The 26,820-nt window shown below is 48.3% G+C and overlaps 1 protein-coding gene across 1 annotated transcript in view; it reads right to left on the minus strand.

Moving 5' to 3' along the window:
* LOC104010519 (uncharacterized) overlaps positions 1 to 26,820 on the minus strand; it is a 133,944-nt gene that overhangs the window by 32,860 nt on the left and 74,264 nt on the right. Inside the window, exons 41-67 of the mRNA XM_087765542.1 lie at positions 26,047 to 26,106; positions 25,172 to 25,207; positions 23,966 to 24,046; positions 22,443 to 22,487; positions 22,094 to 22,165; positions 21,379 to 21,414; positions 21,218 to 21,253; positions 19,590 to 19,631; positions 19,264 to 19,317; positions 17,859 to 17,897; positions 17,711 to 17,746; positions 16,693 to 16,827; positions 15,939 to 16,058; positions 14,378 to 14,506; positions 13,987 to 14,103; positions 8,163 to 8,405; positions 7,115 to 7,150; positions 6,950 to 6,994; positions 6,315 to 6,359; positions 5,651 to 5,686; positions 5,268 to 5,303; positions 4,647 to 4,706; positions 3,861 to 3,986; positions 3,089 to 3,160; positions 2,875 to 2,910; positions 2,512 to 2,571; positions 591 to 635 (exon numbers count right to left, since the gene is read on the minus strand). Of these exons, the coding sequence (XP_087621668.1) occupies positions 591 to 635; positions 2,512 to 2,571; positions 2,875 to 2,910; positions 3,089 to 3,160; positions 3,861 to 3,986; positions 4,647 to 4,706; positions 5,268 to 5,303; positions 5,651 to 5,686; positions 6,315 to 6,359; positions 6,950 to 6,994; positions 7,115 to 7,150; positions 8,163 to 8,405; positions 13,987 to 14,103; positions 14,378 to 14,506; positions 15,939 to 16,058; positions 16,693 to 16,827; positions 17,711 to 17,746; positions 17,859 to 17,897; positions 19,264 to 19,317; positions 19,590 to 19,631; positions 21,218 to 21,253; positions 21,379 to 21,414; positions 22,094 to 22,165; positions 22,443 to 22,487; positions 23,966 to 24,046; positions 25,172 to 25,207; positions 26,047 to 26,106 (1,878 nt within the window). The remainder of the gene's footprint in view (positions 1 to 590; positions 636 to 2,511; positions 2,572 to 2,874; positions 2,911 to 3,088; positions 3,161 to 3,860; positions 3,987 to 4,646; positions 4,707 to 5,267; positions 5,304 to 5,650; positions 5,687 to 6,314; positions 6,360 to 6,949; positions 6,995 to 7,114; positions 7,151 to 8,162; positions 8,406 to 13,986; positions 14,104 to 14,377; positions 14,507 to 15,938; positions 16,059 to 16,692; positions 16,828 to 17,710; positions 17,747 to 17,858; positions 17,898 to 19,263; positions 19,318 to 19,589; positions 19,632 to 21,217; positions 21,254 to 21,378; positions 21,415 to 22,093; positions 22,166 to 22,442; positions 22,488 to 23,965; positions 24,047 to 25,171; positions 25,208 to 26,046; positions 26,107 to 26,820) is intronic.

Here is a 26,820-nt window from a genome sequence, read left to right on the forward strand (position 1 = left end):
AAGCCCTCATGGTGTAAAGGCCAGTCTTGCTGAGAATCAGCCCTTCAGGGATGAGATCCCAGGGCGAAACCTGGTACTGCAACCACCCTTGACCTTCTGAGGAGCTTCACAAAGGCCCATCCTGCTCCTAATAACAGATTCATTCCGGTAGTGATAACAGCCTAATAAATAAAAAGGTGCTTGTCGAAATATTGGCTGTGGTCTTCGTCTCCCCTGACTCAGTCCGCTATCAGTGAAAAGGGAATTTACAACTGAACAAGACCCTGAAATCCAGGCAGGCAAGCAGACCTGACAGAGAGGCAGTGATATTTCAGGAGGACTTCAAAAGCAGCCTGTAGATGAGTCAGCCAAATGGACAAGAGCATAAAGCAATTGTTCTCTGCATGACACCTTATGTCTCACAGCTGCCTACAGGACTTAGAGTCACTCATCCCAACACAACATCGGAATTCAGGTTCCCAAAGTCTCTATTTCCCACTGAAAGCATCAACCCATTTTATTTTTTTCGTTGCTCATGGGGATTTTGCCAGCCCTGGGCCCACTGTTATCCATGCCGTAAAATCACCCCTCTGTGCTATTTTAACACTCACCATCGTGCCAGTGGGGCCCCGGACTCCCATGATGCCCTTGTCACCCTGTTAGGATGGAGAGGGGTAGTGATGGCCATCAACAAAGAGAAATGAAACATGCATAGTCCCAGCTCTGCAAACCATCCTACTGGGGACAACAGGAATTAAGCATGTGGAAGCCCAGATCCTTGAAGGAGTTGTCCAACCTCTTCACTTATACCTCCATCAGGATTAGGTGCCTTAATGCTCCTATGGATCTGGATGAAAGAGCCTAAAAGGCTTGAGATCACCCACAGCAGGTAGACACTGCAGTGTTCAGAGAATAATGCTTCAGTTAGATTGAAGCTTCAAGATTCAGCTTCTCCTCAGTCCCTGAGAGAAATGGGCATTTATGAGATGATCTGCACCTGATTTAGCATGATATAAATCACTCCAAAAAGGTGTCTCTTCCTTTCTGTTGGTAGAGAGAGGCCCTGGTAGGACTAGCTCAGAAGAAGCCATCTGAGGCTGGATGACTTGGTATGTCCCTCCTCAGGATGTCCCTCCTTAAGATCTGACAAAGGCACGTGCAACAAGGGATAGAGGTCTGAGATGTTCCGGGGACAGAGTGATTTCTTCCCCCTGATTAGAGGGCTCAGTAGCTTTTCTGCACATTTGTAACTCATTGCTGAACATAATTTCAGCAGGACTCACCACAATAAATAAGGCAGCCAGGAATTCACCTGGAACTCATACCACTGACTTTCAGAAGGAAGAGGCCACCAGTCAATGGCTCAACAGTAACTCATGCCTTTAGAGACCAATGTGAGGCTTACCTTCATGCCCAGCTGTGGTTTCCACATGCTGCAGACCTTGTTCTGAGCCTCCCTTTAAGTGTGCTATTGGCTCCTTACAAACCTTGCTACAAGGGAGAGCTGTGCTGGTGGGTCTATGAAGTCCTTTTATGACCTCCCTAGGTAGATCCTACAAGACTTACCTGTCTTTAAGATGCCTAGACTTAGGCATCATCCTGCATGTCCAAATTTAGATCTCTCATATAAAGCCAATGTAATTTCAGATTCTGTGATTCACTCCAGATTTATGCTGGAGTCAGAAGAGCAGAAACATTATTTCATCATTTCCTTCAGATAACGAAGCTTGAGCAAGGTTTACCCCAGACCTTTCACAGCTGTTGACATTCTCATTAAGTGTTTTGTCTCAGGGGCCTCATTGAACGGTTCTGCTGGCAGATGGGGAGTTTGTCTAAATGGATTGCAGCATAAAATCAGTTTATTTGTGGAACAGCCACAGAAGCAGCAAATTGAAACATGGCCTCTGATTACGACTCAAGAGAGTCTCCCTGGGGTCTTTGACAGGAGGAGACCAAAACTTCTCAGCAGCGTGAAGAAAACTGAACATTGCTGCCCCAAGGATGATGGGGGCTGGTTTCCCTCTGCCAGGACAACAGGAGGGAAGAAGGGAACGAGGATAAAAAAGCTGGAGGCAGATTTCTGAAGGAACGAGCTTGCAGGTAGCAGCCCCAAAGCATAAAAAACTGAGGTGGTTCCTCACCAAGCTGCTAGGATTAAAACACGCATATGTAGGGGTGTAGATATTGCCTTCATTGCTCCCATCTAGCCAGTGAAAGCACATTCAACACAGTGGGGCAGGATTCACTTGGCCATGCAGTTGACCAGGGCAATCTGTAATGCTTGAGGGTATCTAATTATGGAGGGGATGCTAACTGTGACCTGTGGACAGATTCTGGTCAGTGCCAGCTCCGGCTGGGCATAGCAGTGTCCGTCACCTCCAAATCTGGCTGGTGAAAAATTAAGGAGGGCTCTGAAATCAGCCCTTTAGGCATCTTCTAAGATGGGTGAGTGGGAGGTGATGGTATAAAGCTGCCTCAAAAATAGGGTAGGCTGCAAGAAGCCAAGCCAGGAATATTTATGCAAGGACCTACCCGGGGGCCAGGTAGTCCGCGGGGACCTCTTGGGCCAGCTGCTCCAACGCCGATTTCTCCCTGCAGATCAGAGAATCCCAGAGGTCTCATTTGGAGCAAGGACACCATATCACATGATTGCTGGTTAGTTTGACCATGATTTAGAAGTCACAGAAAGAGTCAGGAGACTCACTTCCATTGACTTTCTGCTGCTGTCTCTGGAGGATGCTCCAGCAACCATGGGGAAGATGGGCATGAAGGTGAAAGAGGGATGAAGTGGCTGGATGGGGTGAGGGATAAGGAGCCAGGGGAGGGCAGTGGGCTGTCCCATTGCCACTCCAGGATCTCAGCTACTTGTGATCTGCCTAGCAGGTTGGCACTGACCTTGTTGCCTTTGGGTCCAGGTATCCCGGGAATCCCCTGTAGGGCAAGGAAAGCAAAATAGAAGGGAGGACTTTGCTTTGCAAGTCCTCAGTGCTCTCCTTTCCCAGTGCTCCAAGAGAGTGAAAGCACAACCAGCCCAGGTGCCAGGGCCTCAACCTCTCTCTCAGCCATCCCTCTGCTGCTCAAAAGACACAGGGGCAATGTAAAAACTCACCTCTTTTCCTGGGGATCCTGATGGTCCCGCAGGCCCAGCAAATCCATTCCGGCCTCTCTTCCCACGCTCCCCCTTGAAAACAAAATCCTTTAAGGAGGAGAACACCCTGATGGGAAAGGTCCTGCTTTCCCCCATCCAGGCAGAAAGCAGGAGCTGGTGCATCCAGGTGCTCCCTGCACTGGCAGCAAGCAGGAGGAATAACCTCCTTGTGTGGACCTCGTTGTTGAGGAGACGGGACTCCAGTTACACCAAGACCCTGCGTTTAAGCACATTGCTGTCCCCCACCCCACCTCCAGCTAAGCCTCCATGTCCCTGCAATGAGCCTGACCCATTGCTCCTTCGGTTCCCAGGGGCTAATGACCCCAAAACCCGTCGCTGACATCCCCTTTTCTTCCCAGTCGTCTCATCAAGTCATATCACTAAATTTAAGAGAAGAACAACAGGTCCCCACCTTGCTTGGAGCTCCACTGCTTTTTTTTTTTTTTGAACCTGAAGGACATCCCCCTGTACCAAATCTTTTGGCCTATTTTTTTCCCCCAACAACATCAGTTGGTCTAATAAATGCTGTTACCTCTCCTTTTGCAACCAGGCTTTGTTCCTGCTTCTCTTCACTAACTACATATAGGCTCAGGGTCAGGAGACCTGGATAGGTGGGGGCTTGACCCACAGTGGACACCCAGTGTAGACAGTCTCAGTAGGGCCATCATTGTTCTCACCTAGAGGTGGCTAGGTGAGAGGGACACATGCTGTCCCCTCACTGCACACCACTTACCTTCTGTCCTGGCATCCCGGGCAGACCTGGAGCCCCTCTGTCCCCCTGTGACCCGGGGGTGCCGGCATTGCCGCGAATGCCCTGGATGCCCTGAGCTCCTGGAGGTCCTGGGGCCCCTGGCTCACCCTGTTGTGTGGATCACAAAGAATTTGGATCGTAGGTGGGATTAAGTGCCCCCCTAAAGGTCCTGGAGAAAGCCTGGGGTGTCTTCTTGAATTCACAAGACCAATACACAGAATTGGGGACACCCCCTCCAGCCCTGGTCCATAAGAGAGGTCCTAGGGCTGGAGAAAGGGCTGTACCATGGCTTGCTAAGCAGGAAGCCCTTACCTGCAGACCTTCAGAGCTCTCCAGTGAATTCAGACCCTGCAGACCTGCAACATCCCAAAGGATCACAGAAATGCAGCTCTGCTGAGACCACAATTCCCTGGATTTTTTTCACAGCCATATTTCACAGCCTGATCTAGTAGTCAAAGATGTCCCTGCTCATTGCAGGGGGGTTGGACCACATGACCTTTAAAAGTCCCAACCCAAACCATTCTATGATTCTATGATATTTATCCTCTGCTTTGAAATGGCCCTTTGGAGGACACAGAGCACCCCTTCTGTCCCAAACCCATGTGATGGTGTTCCTGCCTTCCCAGGCTGGGTCTGGCTTTGGTGCTTTACCTTTGTAGCCCCAGCCAGTTCTGTGCTCCACACCCAGCAGTGGAAAGCAGGGACTACAAAGAGAAAGACCCAGAAAAAAACAAGTGAGATCCTAGCTAGAAGAGAAGAAAGACTTACCTTAAATCCAGGTGGCCCAGCCTGACCAACAGGACCTCTGAACCCAATTCCTGGTTCTCCCTGTGAAGAAAAGAAGGTCAGGAAAAATCAAGATCAATCCTTCTACTGTGGTCCCATCAAAATGAGATCTTGCTTCATGCTGCTCCCTGGACACCCAGCTGAAGTCCTTCAGAGCTGATCCTACATTGAGGGTTTCTAGAGAGCTCTCACTGACCATCACATCTCCTTTAGATGATGGGAAATCTTATCTGACCTGGAAAGACAAAGCTGCTGAGAGCATTTAAACAGCTTTAGAAAAGAGTGAGCTGAGTTGCAGGAATATTACTGGAGATGATATCAGAGGACTCTGGGCGAGATGCTCATCTTCTGACATAACTTTTTTTTTTTTATAAGGTGTCCTGTCTACGTGAGCCATCTGGAGTCCCTCCCTAGTCAACAGGGAGATGCTGGGTCCCCATTGAGTGACTGGTCACACTGAGCCCACATCTCAGGAGGTTACCTGGACATCTTCCCCTGAGTTGGGGAGGTTAGGTATGGCAAAAGGAGGAGGGAGAGCAGGAGACAAGCTCTCACAGTGTAAGAAGAGACACTCCCGACTGTGGTACCAACGCTGTTCTTTACCTTTTGACCATTTTCACCTCTGTCTCCTTTGGTGCCCTATGAAATAAAGAGAGAGTTACCAAGCCTGTGCAAGACAAGTCATGTGAAGCACCACCTCAGTGCAACCCTGAGAAAGAGCAAAGGTTTCTAGTTGTGCTCATAGCCTGTGGCAGCATGGAGCAACTGGCCCCCCTGACCTCCACCTCCTTTCCCCAGAGGAGGTGGGCAGTGGCTGCGTGACCAGGGAAGAGCCAAATGCCCTAACACAGAGCCACACTGAGACGGAGTACTGGACTGACCCAGCAGATTTTAACTTTCCTATGGCAATCTCCAGTGCTGGATTTGGGCCACTTAGCTGGTAACGCTGTCCTGCTCCAGCTGCTGATACCGACTCCACAGCTCACCTTTTCTCCAGGTTCCCCCATCTCCCCAGGCTGCCCCTGCAAGACAAAAACCATCCACCTTCCAGCCACCTCCCCTCCCTCCCTCCCTTCTCATGCCTGTGTCCCCAGGATGATGCACCACACAGGTGTTTAAAGGATAGCCCATGCAAAGTACCCCTTCCCCATTGGGCTGTGCCTTTTAACAACAGCCCTGCCTTGTCTGCCTTTCTCCTGAATATCTGGGTCCCACCACCCCAGATCTGCCATTTGGTCTCTGTAAGCCTTTGTTGCCAAAAGTGTTCATGAAATGGTGTTTTGTGTGGCCCTTCTTCCATCCCTGTTCTCGTGCCAGGGCTGGCTTTTTCTTGTCTGTCACCTGGTTTAGTTCACTGGTCCAGCAGAAAATGAACATCAGGAAAACCCCCTGAATTTTTGCATTTACTCCTGAGCACAAGGCAGATGCCTGTGAGCATTGCTGGAAGGGAGGGAATAGAAACACGCAGCCAGATTCAGGGATAAAGGTGGGACTGAGGCAATCCCAATTTGCATTGGCACAATCTCCCATAAACCCTGAATGTCCTCTCCATTAGCATGTCCCCAGCTGCCTCTCCCTTTCCAGACCCTCTTAGCACCAAGAGCCTTCTCATGGTCTCAGAGGCTCAGGCCAGAAAAGCGATATCGCTACCTTTTCTCCTTTGTCTCCACGGGCTCCCGGAGCTCCCATTTCTCCCTGGAAAACAACAGGCAGCATCTCCAATTGCAAACATGCATTGCTACGTTTTTCTTTCCCTCTTTGGACCAGGAGGGTGCTGCCCTTGTTCCTGCATCAGCTTTTGGCAAACCTCTGTGGAGGAACCCCTCATTTCCACCACTTGCATTCCCAAACCAGATCAGGGATGTCCCTGACCCCATCCCTCCTATCCTGTGCAGTGGAAATGTAGAGAGAGAAAACATAAATTACAGAGTAAGGGCCAGATATGAGTGGTAAGCTGAGGGTCTTCCTGCCCCAGGCTACTGCAGATGTTAAAAGATGCGATGAATTTAAGGGAGATGGGAGAAGTTCACAGAGGAGAGATTAAGGATCCCCAAAACACAAACCTCTTGTTTGGATGAACTGTGAAAGGTTCAAGCCTGGGATCTCTGCTCATTACCAATCAACAAAACTGTTGTTTACTACCCCTTGAACCCACTGGCCTGGCCAGTTTTCACCTGTGATTCCTCAGCCTCCAAATGAGACTGCTCTGGGAAGATGGATCACTGTCCTGCCTCCCCCCAGCACTGCTGGGTATCTGTGTTAAAAGGTGAAACAAAAGCACTGACCTTTTGGCCATGGGAGGGTGGATCTGCTGGCCCACTTTCCTCCTTCTGTAAGGAAAAAAAAGCACGTACAGAACAGGGCTGGGATGCGGTGTGATGAGAGGATGAACCAGCTGCATCTTCACCCCACGCAGCTGCGATAAGAGGAGTACAACATGAATGCTGTACCTTAATTCTCCTCGGGTGATGAGCGCCTGGGTATGCCTTGAATTGAAAAAGAAAAGAGGAAAGTGGGAGAGCAGTTGGAGAAACATTTCGCCCCTAAGCCATGGAAAAGACATCTCTGAGCAGCAAGATGTTAGGCAGCTAGTGGAGAGGCTGGAGGCATCTCGTAGGGAAGCCGTGTGTTACCAGGCATTGTGAGACCCCCATTGAAGTGCCCTTGATTGGATATAGGGTGGCCTCCAGGCTCCTTCTGATCTGCTCCAGCCTGGACGGGACATCTGAGAGTTGGTTCTGTCCATCACGTATGGGCTGGCAGGGTCCGTGAACCAAGAAATGCCTCAGTACCAGACTTTTGGCAACGGCACAGATGTCCCACCTTAACCCTGGTGCTTTACGGAGGGCTATGAGAAGAGATGTGTTTTCTCATGGCGTGGACAGTCTTAGCTCAGTGCTGCTGTTTCTCCTGGGAACGCAGGGTGAGGGTCACTCACTGCTTTCAAAGAAATTCATTCAAACTTAGGGGAAATCTTTTGTTCAGATTTTTTCATCTTTAACTCTGGGAAATAGGTCTTTCTCTCCTAAATTTTGGAAAAATCACCTCTTCGCTCATTCCATTTTGGCATATTGTGTTAAAGTCGGCGATGTAATTGTAGGTATGTCAGAGATGTACAAGTTTATAAACACACACATATATTTACACATTTAAACACACATGCGAATATCTTCTACACTCTCAGGACACAAAACACCCTTCAGTTATGCTGCTTTCCCCAATGAACCAGGTTATTATGTTCCCTCACTAATTATGTTTGATTTTCCCCACTTCTGTTTTCTGAGCATCACGTTTCCCTTGCCAGATACAGGAAGAACAATCTGCTCTGCCAAGAAAAACAGCTTCTTCTGCAGCTGTTTCTTGCTTTATTTATTAATATTTATCACTAACCTTTCACGCCCCCCTCTACATTCATCGTGACTTTGCAAAAGTGGGCAAGTGCGGTTCCCCTTGTGTCCATGTGTTTGAAGACAACTTTGTATGGGGGTCTTCACTCACCGCAGATCCAGATGGGGATTTCCGAGCTCCTGGGGCACCAGGGGAATGAACCTGTGATGGAGCCAATAAGGAAGGGTCACCGCTTCCTCCTGGATCGCGCCGGTGGCTCTGCTTTTGCACATAGGCCGGCCCGAAGCCACCATGGTAAAACAGGGTCTTTACCATGTGTCTCTCGTGCTTGGCAGATCTCCTGGCTCTCACATGTCTTGGGAGCGCAGAGCCATCATCCAAATTCACATTTTCCTGTGGGAAAGGAAACAACATCTTGCTGAGCACCTAATAGTATATATATAGTAATCATAATATATATATTATTTAGCACTGTGCAATTAATTTACTATTATTTCAAAGAAATTAAAACTACCTAAAACATTGCAACTTTGAACTGCAAATGCCTCCCTGCACCAGCCATGGCTGGGTAACACACTTGCTGTGCATTTAATGTACCCAGTATACCTGACTGGAATAACACAACTATTAATGCCTATTAATGTCTACACATTAACCTGCCACTTGGTGATGTTTGCAGTGCTCATGATTTTGGCCAATATATTTTTAAGGCACACACAATAAAGCTTGTACAAATAGTTACCGGCCTGGATCACAAATTGTTTGTTCTTTTCCATATTAGCAACAGTAAATTATCTGCTTGCTGTTGTAAAAATTATAATATTCCTAGCTAGTGGGTATCCCAGTGTACAGCAATTATTCTCCGAACCACACAGTGGAAGCGCTGCAGTGTAGCTTTGCTGAATATTTTGATAAGAAAGCAAAAAAGCAGTGAACTGATTTATAACGAAAGAAAGCCGGGCACCTCCTTGCACCCAAACCCCAACCCTGAGAACTGCTAGGAGCACATGAAGGAGAGGGAAAAGCCAGGATGGGGTGCAGTTATTTAGCACTATTCCCACATTTTTTGTTGCAGAAACAAAGACTGGATTAATCTAATTTAATTTCACCTAGAAGTATGTGTTGAAACTTTTAGATGGTTAAAGTTAAGGGAAAGTAAATCCTAAATGAAGGACTTCCAAGAAATGCTGGTTAGTCCAGCCCTGGACATTACACTGTCAGGTTTGCAGGGATGATAGTCCTGTTTTGCTGGATTTTAACTAGCCGGATGATAGTTTCACCTAGTGGCTAATGAGCCCAGGAAGCTTCTGACTCACCAAAATACGTAAGAGGGAAAAAAAAAAATTATTTTGGTCCAATTAAAATTGAAATTCTTTACTGAAACATGGCGAAGAGACAGAAGGAGGAATGCAAGATAGGTCAGTGATGCGGGACAGGCTAGTGTTTTTGTGGGACAGGCTAGAGAAACATCTCCCAGGCTTATGCAGAGGTGATCTGGGTGGATCAGATGGCACCATCAGATGAGACCATGTGGACATTCCCATCCATCCTGCGCTGGGTCACAGCTCATCTGCGTGCAGACAGGCTGTAAAACGCCGCTGCTCTTTAGCACGGGTCCACGTTCAATTTGCAGACGTGCGAACAGCGTCACAAGGCAGCAGCGAGGCAAACCCACGGGTTGCCAAGACCTCGCCGAGGTTTTGAAGGCGACCCGTATGCATGCGATCTCATAAAACTGCCATTTACTGGGGTGGTGGGAAATTGCAGGGGGTAATAACGCTCCTTCATTCTGCAATTCCTCTGCAATTTCAGCAGTTTCTTGCTCTGAGAGGTCAGCAAAAACGCACCTCAAAGAAAAGTAGAGAGGCTGCTGCTTTCTAAAGGAATGATTTACTGATGGCAGGTGACAGCGTAAAAAAGAAAGGAAAAGAGAGAAGGAAGAAAAGGAGGAAAGGAACAGATAAAGTTAGGACAGGAAAGAGAAAAATAGAAATAAAAGGGGGTGTAAAAAAATATTCCTGCAAAGAAAGAGGTACAGTAAAGAGAGAAATAGAAAAGGCCAACAAGATATCAGGTAGAAAAATTAAGTGACTACGGGTTTATCCACATGGAGACAACCAGGGGCATTTATCTGAATTAACTCTGAAAATGAGTAAGCTTAACTGCAGGGGATTTGGGAGATGGAGGAGGCAGGAATTGGCCAGTACGGTCCTGCAATGCCAGAGAAGTGGCTCATCCATGGAAAGAGTATCCGGCCACCGCTTCTCGCATGGGCACGTGTACCTGGGCTCATCCTGCCTCTTTATATCAGTTAATTTGCTTCCCCCATTAACTCCTGCCAGCCAGAAATTGCACCTCTGAGATTAAGCTCTTGGGCTATTACAGGCTGCTTCTCTCTAGGGCCCCATGAACCTTTTAACAGGTAAAATTTGTGATTACAGCTGCTGCTGACGGGAAAAAAAAGGGCTCTATTTTGCTCCTTTTGCATTGTCCTCCGCTGAGTTCAGTTCAGCTGCGGGAGCCACCAGGGATGAGAGGATGCAGGAGCTGCAGGGAGAGAGGGGCTGCTCCTGTTTCCCTGCCTTTGGACCACACTTTTCCCTCCTCTTGATGATAAAAGGGATTTTATGCCAAATGCAACTGAGTAAAACACCTTGGGGTACAGATCCTATTGTGCTGGGGGGTTTGAACTGCCCTAAAAAACTTGCGGCAGCTGTTCCACTTTTACAGGTGCTCCTACCAAAATGGGGATCATGGGACATGAGAGCAGGAAAGGTAGTGCTGTCTGCCCATCTTTCAAACAAATCTTCATTTGATGGGGAATCCTCTGGGCTGGGATTCAGAAAAAGGTGTCTGGCAACACTGAGTTGCAGGATTACACCAGTAATTATTGCCAAACGTGTAGGTGCAGCATCTCTGTCGGACGGCAATGGTATTGCCCGTGCTAATCTATAGGGCTCTTGAACACCAGCCCCAACGGGGCAAGAGATCACCTCTATAAACCCAAAGTGCAAACTTTCCCCCAGCCCCCTCTGCTCTGCTCCTGATAACTCGGGCAGCGACAGATGGGGAATCGCTGCCTTGTCCCATCTCCCTCCAGCCTGCTCCCAGGGTTAATCAGCTTGAGCTCTAATTTCCCATTTAAATTATAAGTCTTCTGTTTCCTCCCTCCAGCTCTTCTGCCTTCCACTGCAAGATTAAAGAGCCCTTTAATATTTGGTATCTCCTTCTTGTGAAAGCTCTTCAATGCAGAAATCAAGTCATCTCAGGCACCCTGAGTCTGGCTAAAGAATGTCTGGTCTTAGGTCTCTCATGATAAATGAGCCTGGAAGCCAGATGGGAATCAGTTCTGTGGCTCTGCTCTGCACTTCCCATTGGGCTTTAAAAAAAGTGGCGTCCCAAATGGGACACAGAAGACTGCTTTTGGTCGTAGAATCATAGAATGTCCTGAGTTGGAAGGGACCCACAAGGATCATCGAGTCCAACTCCTGTCCCTGCGTAGGACAACCCCAAAATTCACACCATATGGCTGAGGACGTTGGCCAAATGCTTCTTGAATGTTGTCAGGCTTGGCGCCGTGACTGCCTCCTGGGGGAGCCTGTTCCAGTGCTCCACCACCCTCTGGGTGAAGAACCTTTTCCTAATGTCCAACCTAAACCACCCCTGGCATATCTTCCTACTGTTCCCTTGGGTCCTATCACTGGTCGTCAGGGAGAAGAGATCAGCACCTGCCCCTGGTCCTTGGGATGCAGGGATTAAATTAATTGCTTACATCCCTGATTACTCAGGACAGTTCTCCTTTCTGCCCAAATGTCACATTTGGCATGGCCACACTGTCCCTTTTCTGGGATTTAGCTCCCAGACATCAAAGAAATATAGGGGGTCACTCCTGCTTCATTGAAGAAGTTGCTGTGTCTGTGGTGGGTCTGATTTACTAAATGATTGCACGTGGGGCGTGTGTGAAGCCTGGAGGAATCTGCTCATAAAGAGCATCCAGCATGGCTAAATTCCACAGTTTCAAATGGAGCCACAGATTCGGGACCTCCCCAATTTCATGGTCTCTGGGTGCGGGTCCATAGGGACTGAGCTCTACTTGCTTTCAAGAGTGGAGTACCAAAAAGCTCCCACCTCATCCAGGGTCCTGCAGCCCAATCCCACAAGAAATGAGAATTTTCCCACAAGAAATTGGAAGCTCTGTGCTTCCAGGTCTCTCTCTAGTTTAACCATGCTCAGCCGAGGGAAACAGAACATCCAGGAGGAGAAACAAAGCTGATGGATGCTCAGGGCACAGGCCACCGTGTCCGCAGCTGCAGCTTACACACATACACGCGTGTGTGGGGCGTGCGCGTGCGTGCATTTGTGCCGGGAGCCCTCTCGTGGTTGCTGCAACAAAGATTGTTCCAGCTTCGTGACACAGTGTGGTGTTCATTCGCAGAGCCAGCCAGGAGATGGCTAAAGCATCTGGGAGCAGAAGCAAGTGTTCAGCAGATTACTCAAATTGGAGCGAGATTTCCTCCAACAGGGTCTCCCCACTTTGAGCTACCCCTCCCATTGCTATTCCTAGAAATATCCTTGCTAATACTGTTCCTAGCAGTAACTGTGCCTGTGGCTGCAAGCAAACATCCAAGGGATTTTTTTTTTTTTTTGTTTCACTTTTTAAGGCTGTGGGCATCCTGTCTCAGAGTATTTTCAAAAAGAGCATCACACAGGAGCACATCAGTATACAAAGGTGTGAAAACAGCCCTGGATGAATGCATTTGCCCTCTCTCCGTCATCAAGGTCACTCAATGCGTGGTGTTGGGGTAGGGTCCGGCAGCTGGGCTGGACTGTGCACTTGTGGTTACGATGATGTTAAAACTGGAGGGTGCTGGGTTTGGTACATGGCAGTAGAGCATGGTTTGCGCTTTCAGGAGAAAATGCATGCCCAGGCGAGTAGAAAAAAAAAAAAGACAAAAGAAAAAAAGAGTGAAATGGGCTGTTAGATCTCAGACAACCACGCTGCAGCAACACCACAACTTATTGCCGATCAGCTGAGATGTGATAACTGCTGCTACCAGTCTGGATGCACCCTCCAACTTTGCTGAAAATGATATAACGTGTCTTAGAGGGTACATACACATGCACTTGTAAAGCAGCTCTAGCTCCTGTCTATGGAAGAAACCTCTCTCCTTGCTACTGTCCCTCAGCTGAGGTGCAGTAACAAACCACTTCAACTTTTTAAGAGGCAAATGTCTTGCAGACCTTGAAGGAAGAGGCAAGGTGAATGACCCTGCATCATGTTCCCTCTGGGACAGCCACCTTGGCTGAGCTGACCTGCAAAGGCTTGTTAAATTACAATTTGCTCTTGTTTGTGAGGCCTTAAAAAGGAAAAAGTCCCCAAATTCCTGCTCAGACCCTAAAATCTTCCTCAAGGGCGTCAAACTCTGCAACCCTGCACTGGGTTCAGGAGAGTGCATACCAGGGTTTAAAAGACTAACGCTGGGCAGGGAAACCTGAGAGTCTGTGGACTATTCTGAGACATCTGTGAAAAGTAAGAAGGAAAAGGATATATCTTGTCAGGGAGCATATCTTAAATTCACTGTCTGGGGTCTGCACTGTCCCTGGAGTATTACAAGGTTGATCCATCAACCGTTCAATCAACCAAGCCCAAAAGATAGGACGGATGCTGAAACCAGACGGATTCAGATTAGAAAGAGATTGTAATTTTTCTTTCAATAAAGTGGGTAATTAAACACCTAAACAATTTGCCAAGGGCTCTGGGGAGTTCCCACTTCCCTGCCTGTATGCAGAGGACAAGGTTGGCCGTCAGCTTCCTGCCCAGGTCCAGTGTCCAAGCAGTGGTGTCCTCTGGGCATGTGGGGAGGGCTGTCCCAGGACTCAGAGCACTGGGTGAAAGATGTGCATCCCAGTCCCTTCCAGTCTATCACTTATCTCCACACCGGTCTACTGCCCAGCACTGCTGCGGAAGACATACATGGCTGGTGTCCTGCTGTGGTTGTCCTTCCACTCTCTCCTCCAAGGACTCGAGAAGCTCCATGGACTGGTTTCCTTGCAGATCATCTTCTGGGTGTGGTGGGGGCACAGCCAAGCTCTGCAGAGGGTGGTAGGTGAGCAACAACACAGTCTTACTAATTACCAGAGTGGAAGATGGAAAGAAAGACCCTCTCCTGGGCTCTGACATTGATTCATGCAGACATCCTTACCCTTTCTCTAACTTAGCTCTTCACTTCAGTAAAATAGGGGCAAAACTCACAGAATTGCAAGGATTTGTCCAATCAAGCTTTGAGAAATGTAACCACTTTGCATCTATTAAATCAGCACAAACGGAAAAGTAATTAAAAGTCACTGAACAGGCATTTACGTACACTGCTGAGAGAAGTCTTTGTCCCTCTGGAGTCTCTCTCCTTCCTTCTTTCCTCAGATGTTTCCTCCAAGTACTCAGGAGGGTTTCCTAGGGGCTGGTACTCAGGTTCAGAACCACCAGCAGATGGACCCTGTGGAGACCAAAGAAAGTTACTGCTTTTTCTAAATCAAGACATCATCCACAATACACTGCTTTAGCAACACTGCCATTTATTCAACAGCATGCTCAGAGACAGCAGGACAAGGCGGGAGAGCCAAGACCTCTCTTGCACCTTACTTGGGAAGTGCCAACAAGGATGGGCTGGGGCAGACTGCAAGGATCCCTGACGGGTTGGAGGGCTGCTTTGACCCCTTTGCTCCCAGCTCTTGGGTTGAAGTCTAGCCTAGACAGGCTGGCCCAGATGAGCAGAGAGGTCCCCAGCCCTTTCTGCCAGATTGGGTTGGGCTCCCAAAGCTCAACAAAGACAGTTTTGGTGTCTCTGTACCCCAAATCCCAGCATTGCTGGCTTGACGGTTACTTATACAGATCCAGTTTGGGTCTCTTGGTGCAAACACACCTGCTGGTGAACATTTCATCCCCTTTCAAGCCCCTAAAATCCTATCATCCAGGTTCCAGTGATCCAGAAAAGCAACATCTCACCTGAGATCACAGCAAGCTGAGAGGGGATGAGCCTGTCTCACTCTAAGTGCCTGAGCAACTGGGTCATTAGTGAACCAACCACAGAGGAAGATACAATCATCAGGAGTTGGCTCCAAACACCCCCACAGCTCTTGTGCTCCAGTGAGAGACAACATTTCCTACCAGTGACCAAGAAGGGTTTATGGAGAGTGAGTCACTTCTTGGCTGTCATAAAAAGAGGACTAGAAAAGCCCCACCGCAGCTGCAGGCACTATTTCCTGGACTATGTCTTATCAGGACTGTCTAGTACGGGCAAATTAAGATCCATGACTCCTCCAGCAGCTAAGAGAGGTGACCTGGATACAGCCCTCTGATGTTATTCCTGGAGATGCACTGTACCACATTGGAATTTGGGTCCAGCATGGAGATGAAGCCTTAACATTGCTAATAAATTCCTAATTCCTGTACCACAAACTATCTATTACTTGCAATTGCAAAGGATGCAGGTGACTAGACTATCTCTAGCAATTAGCCTGGTTACTCAAGCAAATGAGAGCTGTGGAGTCATGGCAGGGACTCCTCTCTTGGGCAATCTCAATCCAGTCTGACAGTAGGATTGGATCCATCCCTGCTGGGCCAGGAGAGACGCACTGAGATTACGGCCTCCAAGTAAAGAGAAGTTGCAGGGCGAGTTCAACAGATAACTAGCATGACCCAACCTGTGCTGGTTTTTGCTGAGAAGTCAAGAAGGAGCTGTGGTTGGATGGAGAGGAAGGGAGGATGAGGATCAGCAGGAGGCATCACTGGAGCATGGACTGGGAGCTCACAGGAAGCTGGTACACATCGGATGTGCAATCTCTTAATATTATTGCTGCAGCAGACCAGATAGACAGGAACACAGATCTACATAACTGCATTTCATCAGCTGTGCTGTTTATTTTCACCTTAGGGAGTCCTCCAGACATCGGCACACTAAACTGAGCCTCCATCTCCAGGCTCTGTGCTTCTTCTGTCACCTCGGTGCTCACCAGGGCATCATGAGAATTATCAAACACCAGAGAATCCTGCAATATAAAAAAAAAAAAAAAGAGTCAGTGTGGCTCCCAGGAACCACACAGGCAAAGAGCTGGATCCTGACAGGTTATTTCTGCCCACTGCCCCATCTCTCCAGCATTCGCTGTCCCACTTGGTGGTCTTCCCAAACCAGAATGGAGCGAGTAGCCAGCAATTCCCTGCTGGCCACCTCCAAACCTTCCTTCCAGGCTAGTCCTGCGTCCCTGAGATCCCTCTTTCTTTTGAGGCTGCCCTCGTGACTGCTTCTCATGCTTTCAGCTGCTTTGCTCTCCTTGCACACCCACCACTCCAGCAACCCCCAGCCCTCAAAGGGCACAAGGAGGCTGATGGCTTTGGAGGATGGCTTCTAGCTACCAACATCAACAACAAGGGTTGACTGATTCTTTTATTTCCACTGAAAAAAAAGAGTGCTTTGTAATCCCATCAGCTTAAGCTGAAGATCCAAGATCCTAGTGTGAGCCATTAGCCTCTTCCAGCTTAACTGTTTCTTACAGTAGCTGCAAGTCATCACAACCTGCTTGATGACAGAGGTGACCCTGAAGCCTTCAATGATTCATTTCTTTCTCTCTCTCATTTCCCTCGAGGTCTGTCTGCCCCCTGAGGATGACAGATGACAATACTCACGCCATACTTGGTGGCATGCAGAGGTGCCTGCTTTCTCCTGGAGGTCTTGCTTGTCCTGGAGCCACCCAGCTGCTGCACCAGCCTGTCCAGCCCATCCCGCAGGAGTGCGTTGGAGAGGTCCTTCAGCAGTGCCAGCTGCAACCGGTGGAGACCATTAAGGCAGCAGCCCAGTGCCACCCTCCTATTCCTGACATACAACAGCGCAAGTGCAGCCACCCTGAAACAACACCCGATGAGTTTCCAGTGGGGCTCACAGGGCACCTGGTGAAGCAATGTGCTCTGACAGCCAATGGCTGATTTAAATACAGGTGTCTACGGTTTGGGCATCTAGGAGCCGATTGATGGTGCTTACGTGGTGGCTCTCCCCATCCTAAATAAAATCCCTACATTTGACCAGATCAGTCAGTCCCTCACTTCCCTCGGTCGTATCTCCAGAGCTTACAGAAAGGAGCTGAAGGTAATAAGCACAACTATAAGTACCTGCCTGGTAGATACTAAAAGCTGAGCCTCATCACACTTCCTGAGCTTGATGGCAATCTTAAGAGTGGAGAGGGAGGCCACCAGTCTAGCACTGCTGTATTGCATGGTGATTATTCACTATTATTTGTGTTATGAGCTAAGGGACAACCCAAACTGGACTTTGCACTAAGCAGGACACAGCGTGGCCAGAGCACTGAGAGGGCTGTGTGGGTCTCCTCTTGCTGGCTGTGCAGACCCAGTGCTGAAGTACAAGCCAACCCAGGTGGTAGCACCAAGCTCTGAACAGGTATTTGCCATGTCTCAATGTCACATGGGCCTCAAAGCCACCATCCACCCCATAACACAGCAGCAGAAAAGCCATTCAAGAAGCATTTAAATATATATGGTAAGCTCTAAAAGGAAATAATAACCCTGCTTTCTTGTGAGTGCCAGTGCTGGGCCTGGGGGAGCACACATAGTCTCCAGAAGGCCAGAGGAAATAGATGAAAAATCTTAATTACAACCACCTTGTCAGAAGGAAGGTCAAAGCATTACCTACCTTGATACCATTTGCTTCAAAAAGCCTCTCCAGATCCTGCAAGAGGAAAGAAGGGTCAGAACACTGGGTCCCCTCTGCCATCCCAACCCCAGGCAGAGAGGGAGGTGTTTCCAACATTAATATGCTCTATAATTTTTATTTTGTTTACCTTCATTTCCACTCCTTTGCCTGGTGGACCTGGTTCTCCCTTCAAATGAACAAGAACAATGCATTAATTAAGTCATTATCCCCATGAGTAGCAAGAAGAGGAGCTCTGAGGAGGGGCAAGAGTCACTTATCTGGCCCTTACTCTGCTACCAGCCCTCACAGTGATCCCAGACAAATCCCTGTTGTCTAAGAGAGAGGGGCTGAATCCAACCCTGCTCAATGGGCTCCTTCACTCCTCCATTGGACACAGCTGCTGGCTGCAGTTCATAGGGCAGGCCTGGACCAGAGCCAGACGTGAGCGTCATCAAAGTGGGGTTTGGACCAGAGCTTTGCACCATCCCCTTCTGCATTTCTTGGCAATGCACAACATGCAAAGGTTTTTGAGGCCTCCTCAGCGCCACCGATGCTGTCACTGCTGTGGCAGCTGTGCAGAGGTAGCAGCAAGAGGGAGGATGGCCAAGGTGCCCCCATGGCTGGCAGTCCATTCTGGAGGTGGCTGTGGTCCTGGTGGCCCTCTGTACTGCCACATGCAGTCCGGGTCAAATATCTCCAATGGGTTGGACTCCCAACAGCAAGTCCCATGGACAGGCTGTCCGCCTCTTCTTGCCCAGCATGGGGCGGCTCTCCAGGTGTGTGATCCTGGGCCACCGTTGCGGATGAAACAACGGAAAAGCTGCAATGGCTTGGGAAGTCCAGTGGTGGGGTGAGGAATATCTACTGAGGCAGAGGCTGACCTGCCTCTCTGACGGGCTTCATTTCACTGAAATCTGGTTTCTGTATCGACAGATTCCGGTGGAATGAAGGGCGCCAGGAAGGCCCTGATGGTGCTGCATCTCCATGCCAAGGTGTGCCAGGGCGAAGGAGCCACATTGTGGAGGTGCACTAGCTGAACTGGGTACATCTGAGGCACAGCCCATGCATGTCACCTGGATGAGTCCTTGCTTTTGCAAAGACCTGAATCTTGTGCTGATCAGGAGATCCACCTGTACTCACTGATGCTGCCTTCTGCGGCATTTTCCTCTCCATTAAGTGAAGGAGTTGGTTCTACCTCTAAAAACTTCTAGATGTGTGTGGTATCAGAAACCTTCTCTCCTTCCATCACTTTCTGATGTGCTCTTCAACTTGCAGGGGGAAAAGAAAGGAAGGAAACAGCCCTGAACATTTTAGAAATTTATCCCATCTGGCTCCTGAACATCTTCCTGACTAAATGTCATGTGTCTGCTTAATCAAGTTGTAGGACTACAGCATCACTGTGACCAGAAGTTTATGAGCCCAGCTCAGAAACTCTGCTTTGAAAACCCAATCTTTTGGGGGGTCAGAAGAGATCTGAGATGGGTGCTCTTTCCCCCGGCCAGCCCAACACAATAGCACCAACACAAAGATGTCTTCATGTATTTGGGACATACCTTTGGGCCTGGAGGACCTCTTTCACCTTTCAAGCCATCCTTTCCACGATGCCCCTGTAAGCCAGCAGCAACATGTTAGTTCTTCATCCCCTCTAAAATTCCCAGTGGAGATGCTGGTTTCATCATGCATTGTGGTATTTCTCACACACTGGGCCCAGACTAACAACATCTTTTCCACATGGACCAACGAGCATTTTCTTGTAACTATCTCATTGATTCACATATTTAAATTTGGAGCAACTCTGCTCTTCACTTGAAACATGCTGCTTAAATAAGCACATATTCAGCTTCAACACATATCTTCTCCAGCAAGGAGGAGATCTTACCTTGTTGCCTTTCAGGGTGATGGTGTTCTCCAGAGAAGACATCTGCAAAAAAATGGAAGAAACCTTGCTCACAAAGTGAACGATGATGTCTTTGACAGAAGGTCTCACCTCCATGTGTCTTTTATCCCCATTAGCCCTTATCCATGGGCACAGAGCCATCTGCTTTCTCCCAAAACAGCCAGCAACCTAAACCTGCTATGTTTGAACTCAAACCAACAGGGAGCTGGTACAGCATTTTTGCTCTCCCAGGTAAGAGATTCAGGGTGGCTGTGATGTTGGTGTCAACCAACACATTTCCAGTGAAGTCCCTCTCAAAGGGAACAGGGGTCACACAGATACCACTTCCCTGCTGCTCAGGACATTGCTTGGGTCCTTCTCTGACATGGGCATTTAGTGGGATATTTGAGTAGCCAGTTGGGTAACTGCATGAGGGAGAACAAGCCTTTTGAACCCTAAGACCACCTACCTGGGTGATGGAGTGAGATGGTTATGCATTAGCAGAGGAGGATCTTGCCATACCCTGGAGCAATAAGGCTCATCCCAGTTTTGAAGGGAACAGGGGGTGCTTTATATCCCCATGTCCCTCTCCCAAACATACCAGAGTCCAAGTAGTGCAGAACACACAAGAGAGAAGTGAACAGGAGCCCCAGTCGATAACAACATCTGAAAATGGGGCTGGAACCGAAAAATGGGGTGGTTTCAAACAGAATGTTGGTAGGGTTGGGAGCAGAGAGCTGTGATATGTGGAGAGAGGCATCCATCACCAGAAGGCAATGACTCCTTGCTCCTGGCTTGTCCTGAGTTCCGAAGTTGGCAGAAACCACTGTTTCGTACAGGAATAATACTGCTGAAGGTGGTTGGTAGCATTTTGCCCACTTTGAAGCGGCCTCTTACTCAGATCCTGCCAATGCCTCATCCCTAGGGATGGAAGGTAGTGTCTAGCACAGCTCTCCCAAGAGGCTGTGGCTCCCAGTCCTAAGGCAGTGGCTCGGTTTTGCACTGGTGTCGCTTTACCTCCACTGAAGCCAACAGGGTGAAAAAAATGCCTCCTCCTTGCACATTCATGTACTGAAACACCTTCCTGATCACCTAAATGACCCTTCAAAATCTCTTCCAGCCTTATTTTGATGAACCTAGGTTGAGTTGCTCGCTATTCATCTGACCCAACTTGATGTTAGGCCTCTTATCCAAAGGAAAACTCCATGCAAAGGCACAGGAGAGTCCTGAGCATGAGTCATCCCGTCTGCCTAAGCACCTTTCCTAGAAGGCATCCATCTGTCTGCCTTGACTATAGAAGGAGCCCAGATGCCCTGATTACACAACAGGTGGTGATTAAAAGTATCAGATGAGTTCACAGCTAGCTTTTAGTCTCTTCTGTGTCACAGTCTTCTTGCATCACCAATAACAAGCCATTTGGGGTGGGATTCATGCATATATCTGTAGAGGAGCTAGCTGCACTGCTTTGCACCTTTGATAAGGCTAGGAGGAAAATCCACTCCTCAACATGCACTGTTGCAAGCAATAAGTTCTGGCAACGTGTCCTCTGTGGTACCCAGGATTGATGATAAATCTCAATATATCCCTTCCCCGAAAAAATGTGTAAGACAACAGAATTAGGCATTACTCACAATGCTTCCAGGAGTCCCAGGCAGCCCAGGCTCACCCTATGAAGACAGAACACCGCCATACCCCCACCCCCCAAAAAACAGTGAGTGGTGCAATTCAACATTTTAGTCCCCAAAGAGACTCTCTGTCATGCAAGGTTATAAATGGGAATATGCAAACCTACAGATTCGCCCTTGTCTCCCTTCTCTCCAGTGATTCCCTAGGAGGTGGAGAGGGAGGCAGGATGAGAAAAAGCCATGTTAGGGAAGGGGGTCTCAGCAGTCTCCTCTCTTCTTGCCAGCTCAGCATCCGACGGACTAACAAGCCCGTCTTTGAGCAGCTGAGCTAATGAAATCTGGATTTCAACATCTCTCCTGTGGAGCAGTTCTCTGATATTTAATAAGGGGTGAGATTATTAGCCTCTTCCTCAGTGGGTAGGCTCATTAGGGGCTTTCCCCTAGTCAGCTGCTCAGTTTCACAAAGTTTGTAGAAACACCATGTCTTTGAGACCTCTGACAATGTAGCCGATCAGTGTTTTCCAAAGTTATTAGAGGGAGATCAGGCAGACAGAGCGTAAGTGCATCATTTCCCTTCATCACCAGACTGAGACAGTGTTAAGCGTTTCATTTCCAGCAGCGTGGGGCTGGGGAAGTTTTTGCACACTCAGAAACCCCCAGTGCACAGTCCTGCTATCTAATTTGTGCTCTAGCTAATCAAATAAGAAGGGAGAAACAGCCCTAATCTTCCCTTTGAAGAGGAGACCCCCTCCCCAGGAAAGAGGGAGGGAGCTTTCTATGCCTCGCAGGCTGTAAGGCAGAAAAAAATATGGTTGTTTCTTTTATTGGCATTGCACTACCCCAAGTCCTCCCTCTCAACTGCTCCTTTAGGAATTGCCTTACATCCTTTCCAGGTTGTCCTGTATCGCCTTTTATCCCCTGCTCTCCAGGCCGTCCTGGGAGTCCAGGTGGACCCTGCAAGAAAGGATTCAGAGAAGCAATCAGAAATTATTTTCGAGCACATCCAGCAGTTCAAAAAAGTAAAAACAAGAAAAATGCTACCCCTCTATGATTTTTCACTCAGGAAAGAAATACTTGCACATGGATGTTTCTAAGTGGGGACTCTCCTTGGGCTGGAGAAGGAAGTCCTCCCCTCTGCCCAGACCAGGGGTGCCTGGGCAGCAGCAGAGCAGCCTCCCCTCATGCCCCACCACTCACCTGGGCAGAAAATTATAATAATAACAATTATTACCCTGATTCCTCTCTCTCCTGGTTCTCCAGGGACACCAGCTTCTCCCTAAAAGAGAGGAGTAGGAGCTTCTATAAGCTTTTTTGGCCTTTCTTTTTCAGCCTTTAGCTTTGGAAGATGCAACCAAAGCTAAAATAAGAGAAAGAAAAGCCAAGGGCGAGATGAAGAGGATTCTTCGTAGTCTCATCTAACCTAAGGACAAGTAAACAGGAAATAAAATGAGCAGGGGTCAGCTTCAAAACAGATCAAAGGGTGTTGTTTGCCAGCTGCTGTTTAGCTAACCTGTGCAATGCCTTGCCCAGGGAGTTTGAGGGTGTTAAAGGTTTATATGGGGTGACTAAATTCACGGAAGCAAAATCTACCAAGAGCTATCAAACCCATGAGACACCACCTCTCACACAGGACATCCTGCTTTTGCGTTGTTTCCAGGACTTCCAGGGAAGTTGGTCACTCTTGGAGGTGAGATGCTGGGATGGGTGGACCTTCACCCTAACTCAGTGCAGCCCTTCTACACTGCTGTACCCAGAGCTCCAGCTGCGAGCAGCCTGCTGTGTTTGGTACCTATGTAACTCTGGAAGGTGTGGGCTCCCCATTGATTACCTTGGTCCCAGAGGTGCCTTTCTTCCCTGGTTCTCCCTACAACACAAGGCAAAAGCGCTAGGTTATATTTCCACCTCTGACCAAGTTTTTTACCCTAATTTCCTACATGGGTTAAGAGCCCTTATTTTGAAATCACTGGTGACTCTGAAGTCAGGGGTGTTGGGCAGCAGTGCCTCAGCATCGGAAACACGGCTGCATCTCTTTTTTCAAGCCTTCCCTTGGTGATCCTATTCCACTTGATGTCCAGGGATCAACTCAGCCCTTTGAACTGAAGAAAAGTCTTTACTGACTGTGGTTAGGAGAGGCTTTCCTGAAGCCAGTTATGATGCTTCTCTGAGGGGCCACCTTGTTTGATTGTAACAGGGAACTATTATGCCCTAAAACCAAAAGCAAGCCCTTCAGAGCTGGTGTGGCTGCGCACCATGCTAGTTCCCTGCACGTCAGACAGACGTGACTCGATGATGAATGAGTATGATGTTGAATAAAAAGAAAGAAATGCTGTGTCCAGGTAGTGTAACACAAAGATCATGGTGCCATGCGCTTGTTCTACCTGGACCAAGGGTAAAGAGTACTGCCCCCAAACATAGCCTAAAGCGTGCCCTAATGACAATCTGCAAAGGATCTACCTCCTTGCTTGCAATGAAACAGTGGACAGAGCAAATGAGAAGTTAGATCCCTTGATGAACAAACCATCATGCCTAATTAAAGGTGGTTTGTCCAGTCTCATTTGTTGCCCACTGTTATGCTGAGACCTGTCTCTTCCCCAACTAGGCATGTATAAGATGCATGTTTCTGACTGGTCTCATCTTGTCACTTGTTCTTACTTGCTACTGCAAGGGCATAACCTGGAGTCCCTAGCTTGGTACAGAGCGGCGTACCAAGGGGTTCAGCATGACCATCTGACTGGATTGTTAGCTTCTACTTACATCTTTACCGCTTAGTCCGGTCTTGCCTGGTTTCCCAGGTAATCCTGGTTCACCTTTCTCTCCCTTCAGACCTATATCCCCCTAAAGAAAACAAGACTGTTGTTACATTCCTCTGCTGCATTTCATAGTCCTCACATTTTAGACATTGCGGGGCATATTCAGACAGCATGCCAGGCACCATGGCCATGCAATTGCTTCCACACTCCTGGCTGAAGCTTGGGCTCAGAGCATCTACCCTGTACTAGGAAGGGCTGTGCTTATAGTATTTGCTTAGTGGGCTAGGCTGGAAAGCATCCATCTCTAACGTAATCCATCCAGATTCCACAATCGGCATTACCAGACACTGCAGGACAGACTCTTCTGAGGTTCTCCAACTCCATGAAGCTTTGCAGCTCACATGAGGTGGCCCATTAGCAGAGACCCAGGACACGGGTCCAGTCTTGAGAGCGCGGTGTGGACACAGGGTCAGTTCCCCCTCCACGTTTTAACTTCTATTCCCATGTAAAATCAGTTGAGTTCTTGTGGATGGGTACTTACACATCTGCTCTGCTTGGTGTTTGTACAACAGAGACCTTCCTCATCACTCAATCACCTCAACACGCCTTCTCCCAACTCAAAATACCTCTTGCTGCCTTCTCCACTTTGCAACTGCATTAACACATCTTGTTAACACATCCTGTCTTGGATGCATCTCATTTATCTCTTTTGACATCCAATTTCTCCATGCCCATGAAGCTGATCCAGCCTAAATATTCCATTCACTGGGCTATGTATCATACTGTAACATTTCCAAAATCCATATGCTCCCTTCAGCCAAGCCTGGGGAGCAATGCTGTTTGAGAAATGTACACAGCAAGACAGATTCACTGAACAAACACCACATTTGGGATGTTTTCCAGACCTCTTGACCAGTTTTGAACCTTTGCTAGGAGGAATCCTACAAGCCAGGATTTGCAGATTTTTTTAAAGCCTCATTAAAGATGCAAGAGCATCTTTTAATTGTTTTTCTAGGCAGGGCTCTGTGTGTCATATGGAGACTCCAGGAAAGCAGAATTTGTTCAGACCTTTCATCTTTTGGACACTCCCCATATTTTGACACCAGCCCCATGGCAAAGATAAAACCCCACTGACTCAAGGTGCTTTGGGTGACACGGACATCGGTCATGAGACAATGCTTTATGCGTTGCAGTCGCTGCATAGACTCACCTTCTGACCTGGTTTGCCAGACAAACCTACATTTCCCTGCAGAAATACAGACCATTAGTCACATTGCAAGAATGATACAGGTAGAATAATTTCAAGTGAGGGTCCTCTGTTGTATCTAAAGGGTGTAAATCCCAGACTCAGTGTTGCAAAGCTGCTCTTTGATTGCAGGTATTAGCAGCTGAAACAGTGTAGAGAAGGAGAAAACAGATGGTGTCCTAAGAGAAGAGGGGCTGCTGTAAGCACACACTGTCTAGATGCATCTGTCTTCCCGACTTTTGAAGCCATTAATACTTTGGTGACTAGCTTTGACAGAGGGGTGGGGACCTCCAAGATGTTAGGTTTTGCAAGTTTTTGCTGGTTTAAAATGAAAGGGACTATTAATATCCCTGTAGGAGGGAACATAAAGGCATTTACCCCGCCCTTACTAGACATCAGTGAACTCATGCAGGAGCCACCTGAAGCTTGCACCTGCACAAAAGTCAGGAAGATAAAGGTCAAGTTCACTTTCAGGACACAAAGCCATTGGAAATGGGGCTTCCTTGGCTTTGTTGTTCGTAGAATTGCCAGTTGAGAGTTGACCATCTGTGCTTTCTTCCAGACTCATGAGCAATCCTCTCTCTGCATTTTGGAGGAGCCCCCCTTTGCACCTGACTGTGGAAGACAGTGCTAACTACCCCATCACCCAAGACCCCCATGGGATCACCAACTGCAGGGTGACAGCCCAGCTCCTTGTCACCACCCCAGTATTAATTTCCTCAGGGTGAAGGCCAGAAAATTCACACACATGGAGGTGACAGAGAGATTTTTGTCTCTGAACCTCCTGATTTGCCTCCTTAGCCCTCCCCTTTCCACATCCAGCATATTGCCCCACTCACCCTATCGCCTGGGTCTCCCTTTAGCCCAGGTTGACCAGGAATACCGAAACCTGGACTTCCCTGCAAAAATCAATGATGATACATGTCTCAGTGTAAGGCTTGGGAAGCTCTTCTTCTCTGCAACTCTATGTGTGACAGAGATACACCTAGGGCTAAACCCTGTGGTGGTACTACTTCCCAGTTTGCCCTTATGGCTGACACATTGTCCCTCTCCCCTCCTAACAACACTCCTTGCCACCTCAGAGATGTTATTGTGGAGAGCCAACTTTTACTAGAGTGTTATTTGTGGAACCTAGGATGTGTCTCGGTTTCCCCATCCCAATCTTACACATCCTGGCTGCAGTTCTTCCATTGCCATGCACAAGTTGTGGTGGCATGACCCTGCTCCACTCATTATCTGACTCTTGGGAACATTTCCTATGCCAGGCTCACTGTTAGCCGTCTCCACCCCACCACCATTTTGCAGCCCCCTCAAGGGTCACCCTACTTCCCATCCTTGCTATAATTGATGGAAGTTAGTTGCTAATGCTCTGTTTGGTGCTAAGCAAGATACAGAGGGAGATACAGTGTCCTGCCAGTGCAGCTTCCAAGCTCAAGACATAAATCTCCACATCTGAAGCTAGCAGAAAAGGACAGAGCAGATCCTAGGCATTTTCATCAACCACGGGCAGCTGGGTGAGCAGAGCATTGGTAGCTCTGCATCTCTCACTGACTTTCTTTCAATGGACTTTTGACTTCTCCCTGTGACAACGCTCCCCTTGGCTTACAGCACAT

The sequence above is a fragment of the Nipponia nippon genome, unplaced genomic scaffold (assembly GCF_047370975.1).
Source record: "Nipponia nippon isolate SJK-2023a ecotype South Korea unplaced genomic scaffold, ASM4737097v1 scaffold_3, whole genome shotgun sequence".
Lineage (NCBI taxonomy): Eukaryota > Metazoa > Chordata > Aves > Pelecaniformes > Threskiornithidae > Nipponia > Nipponia nippon.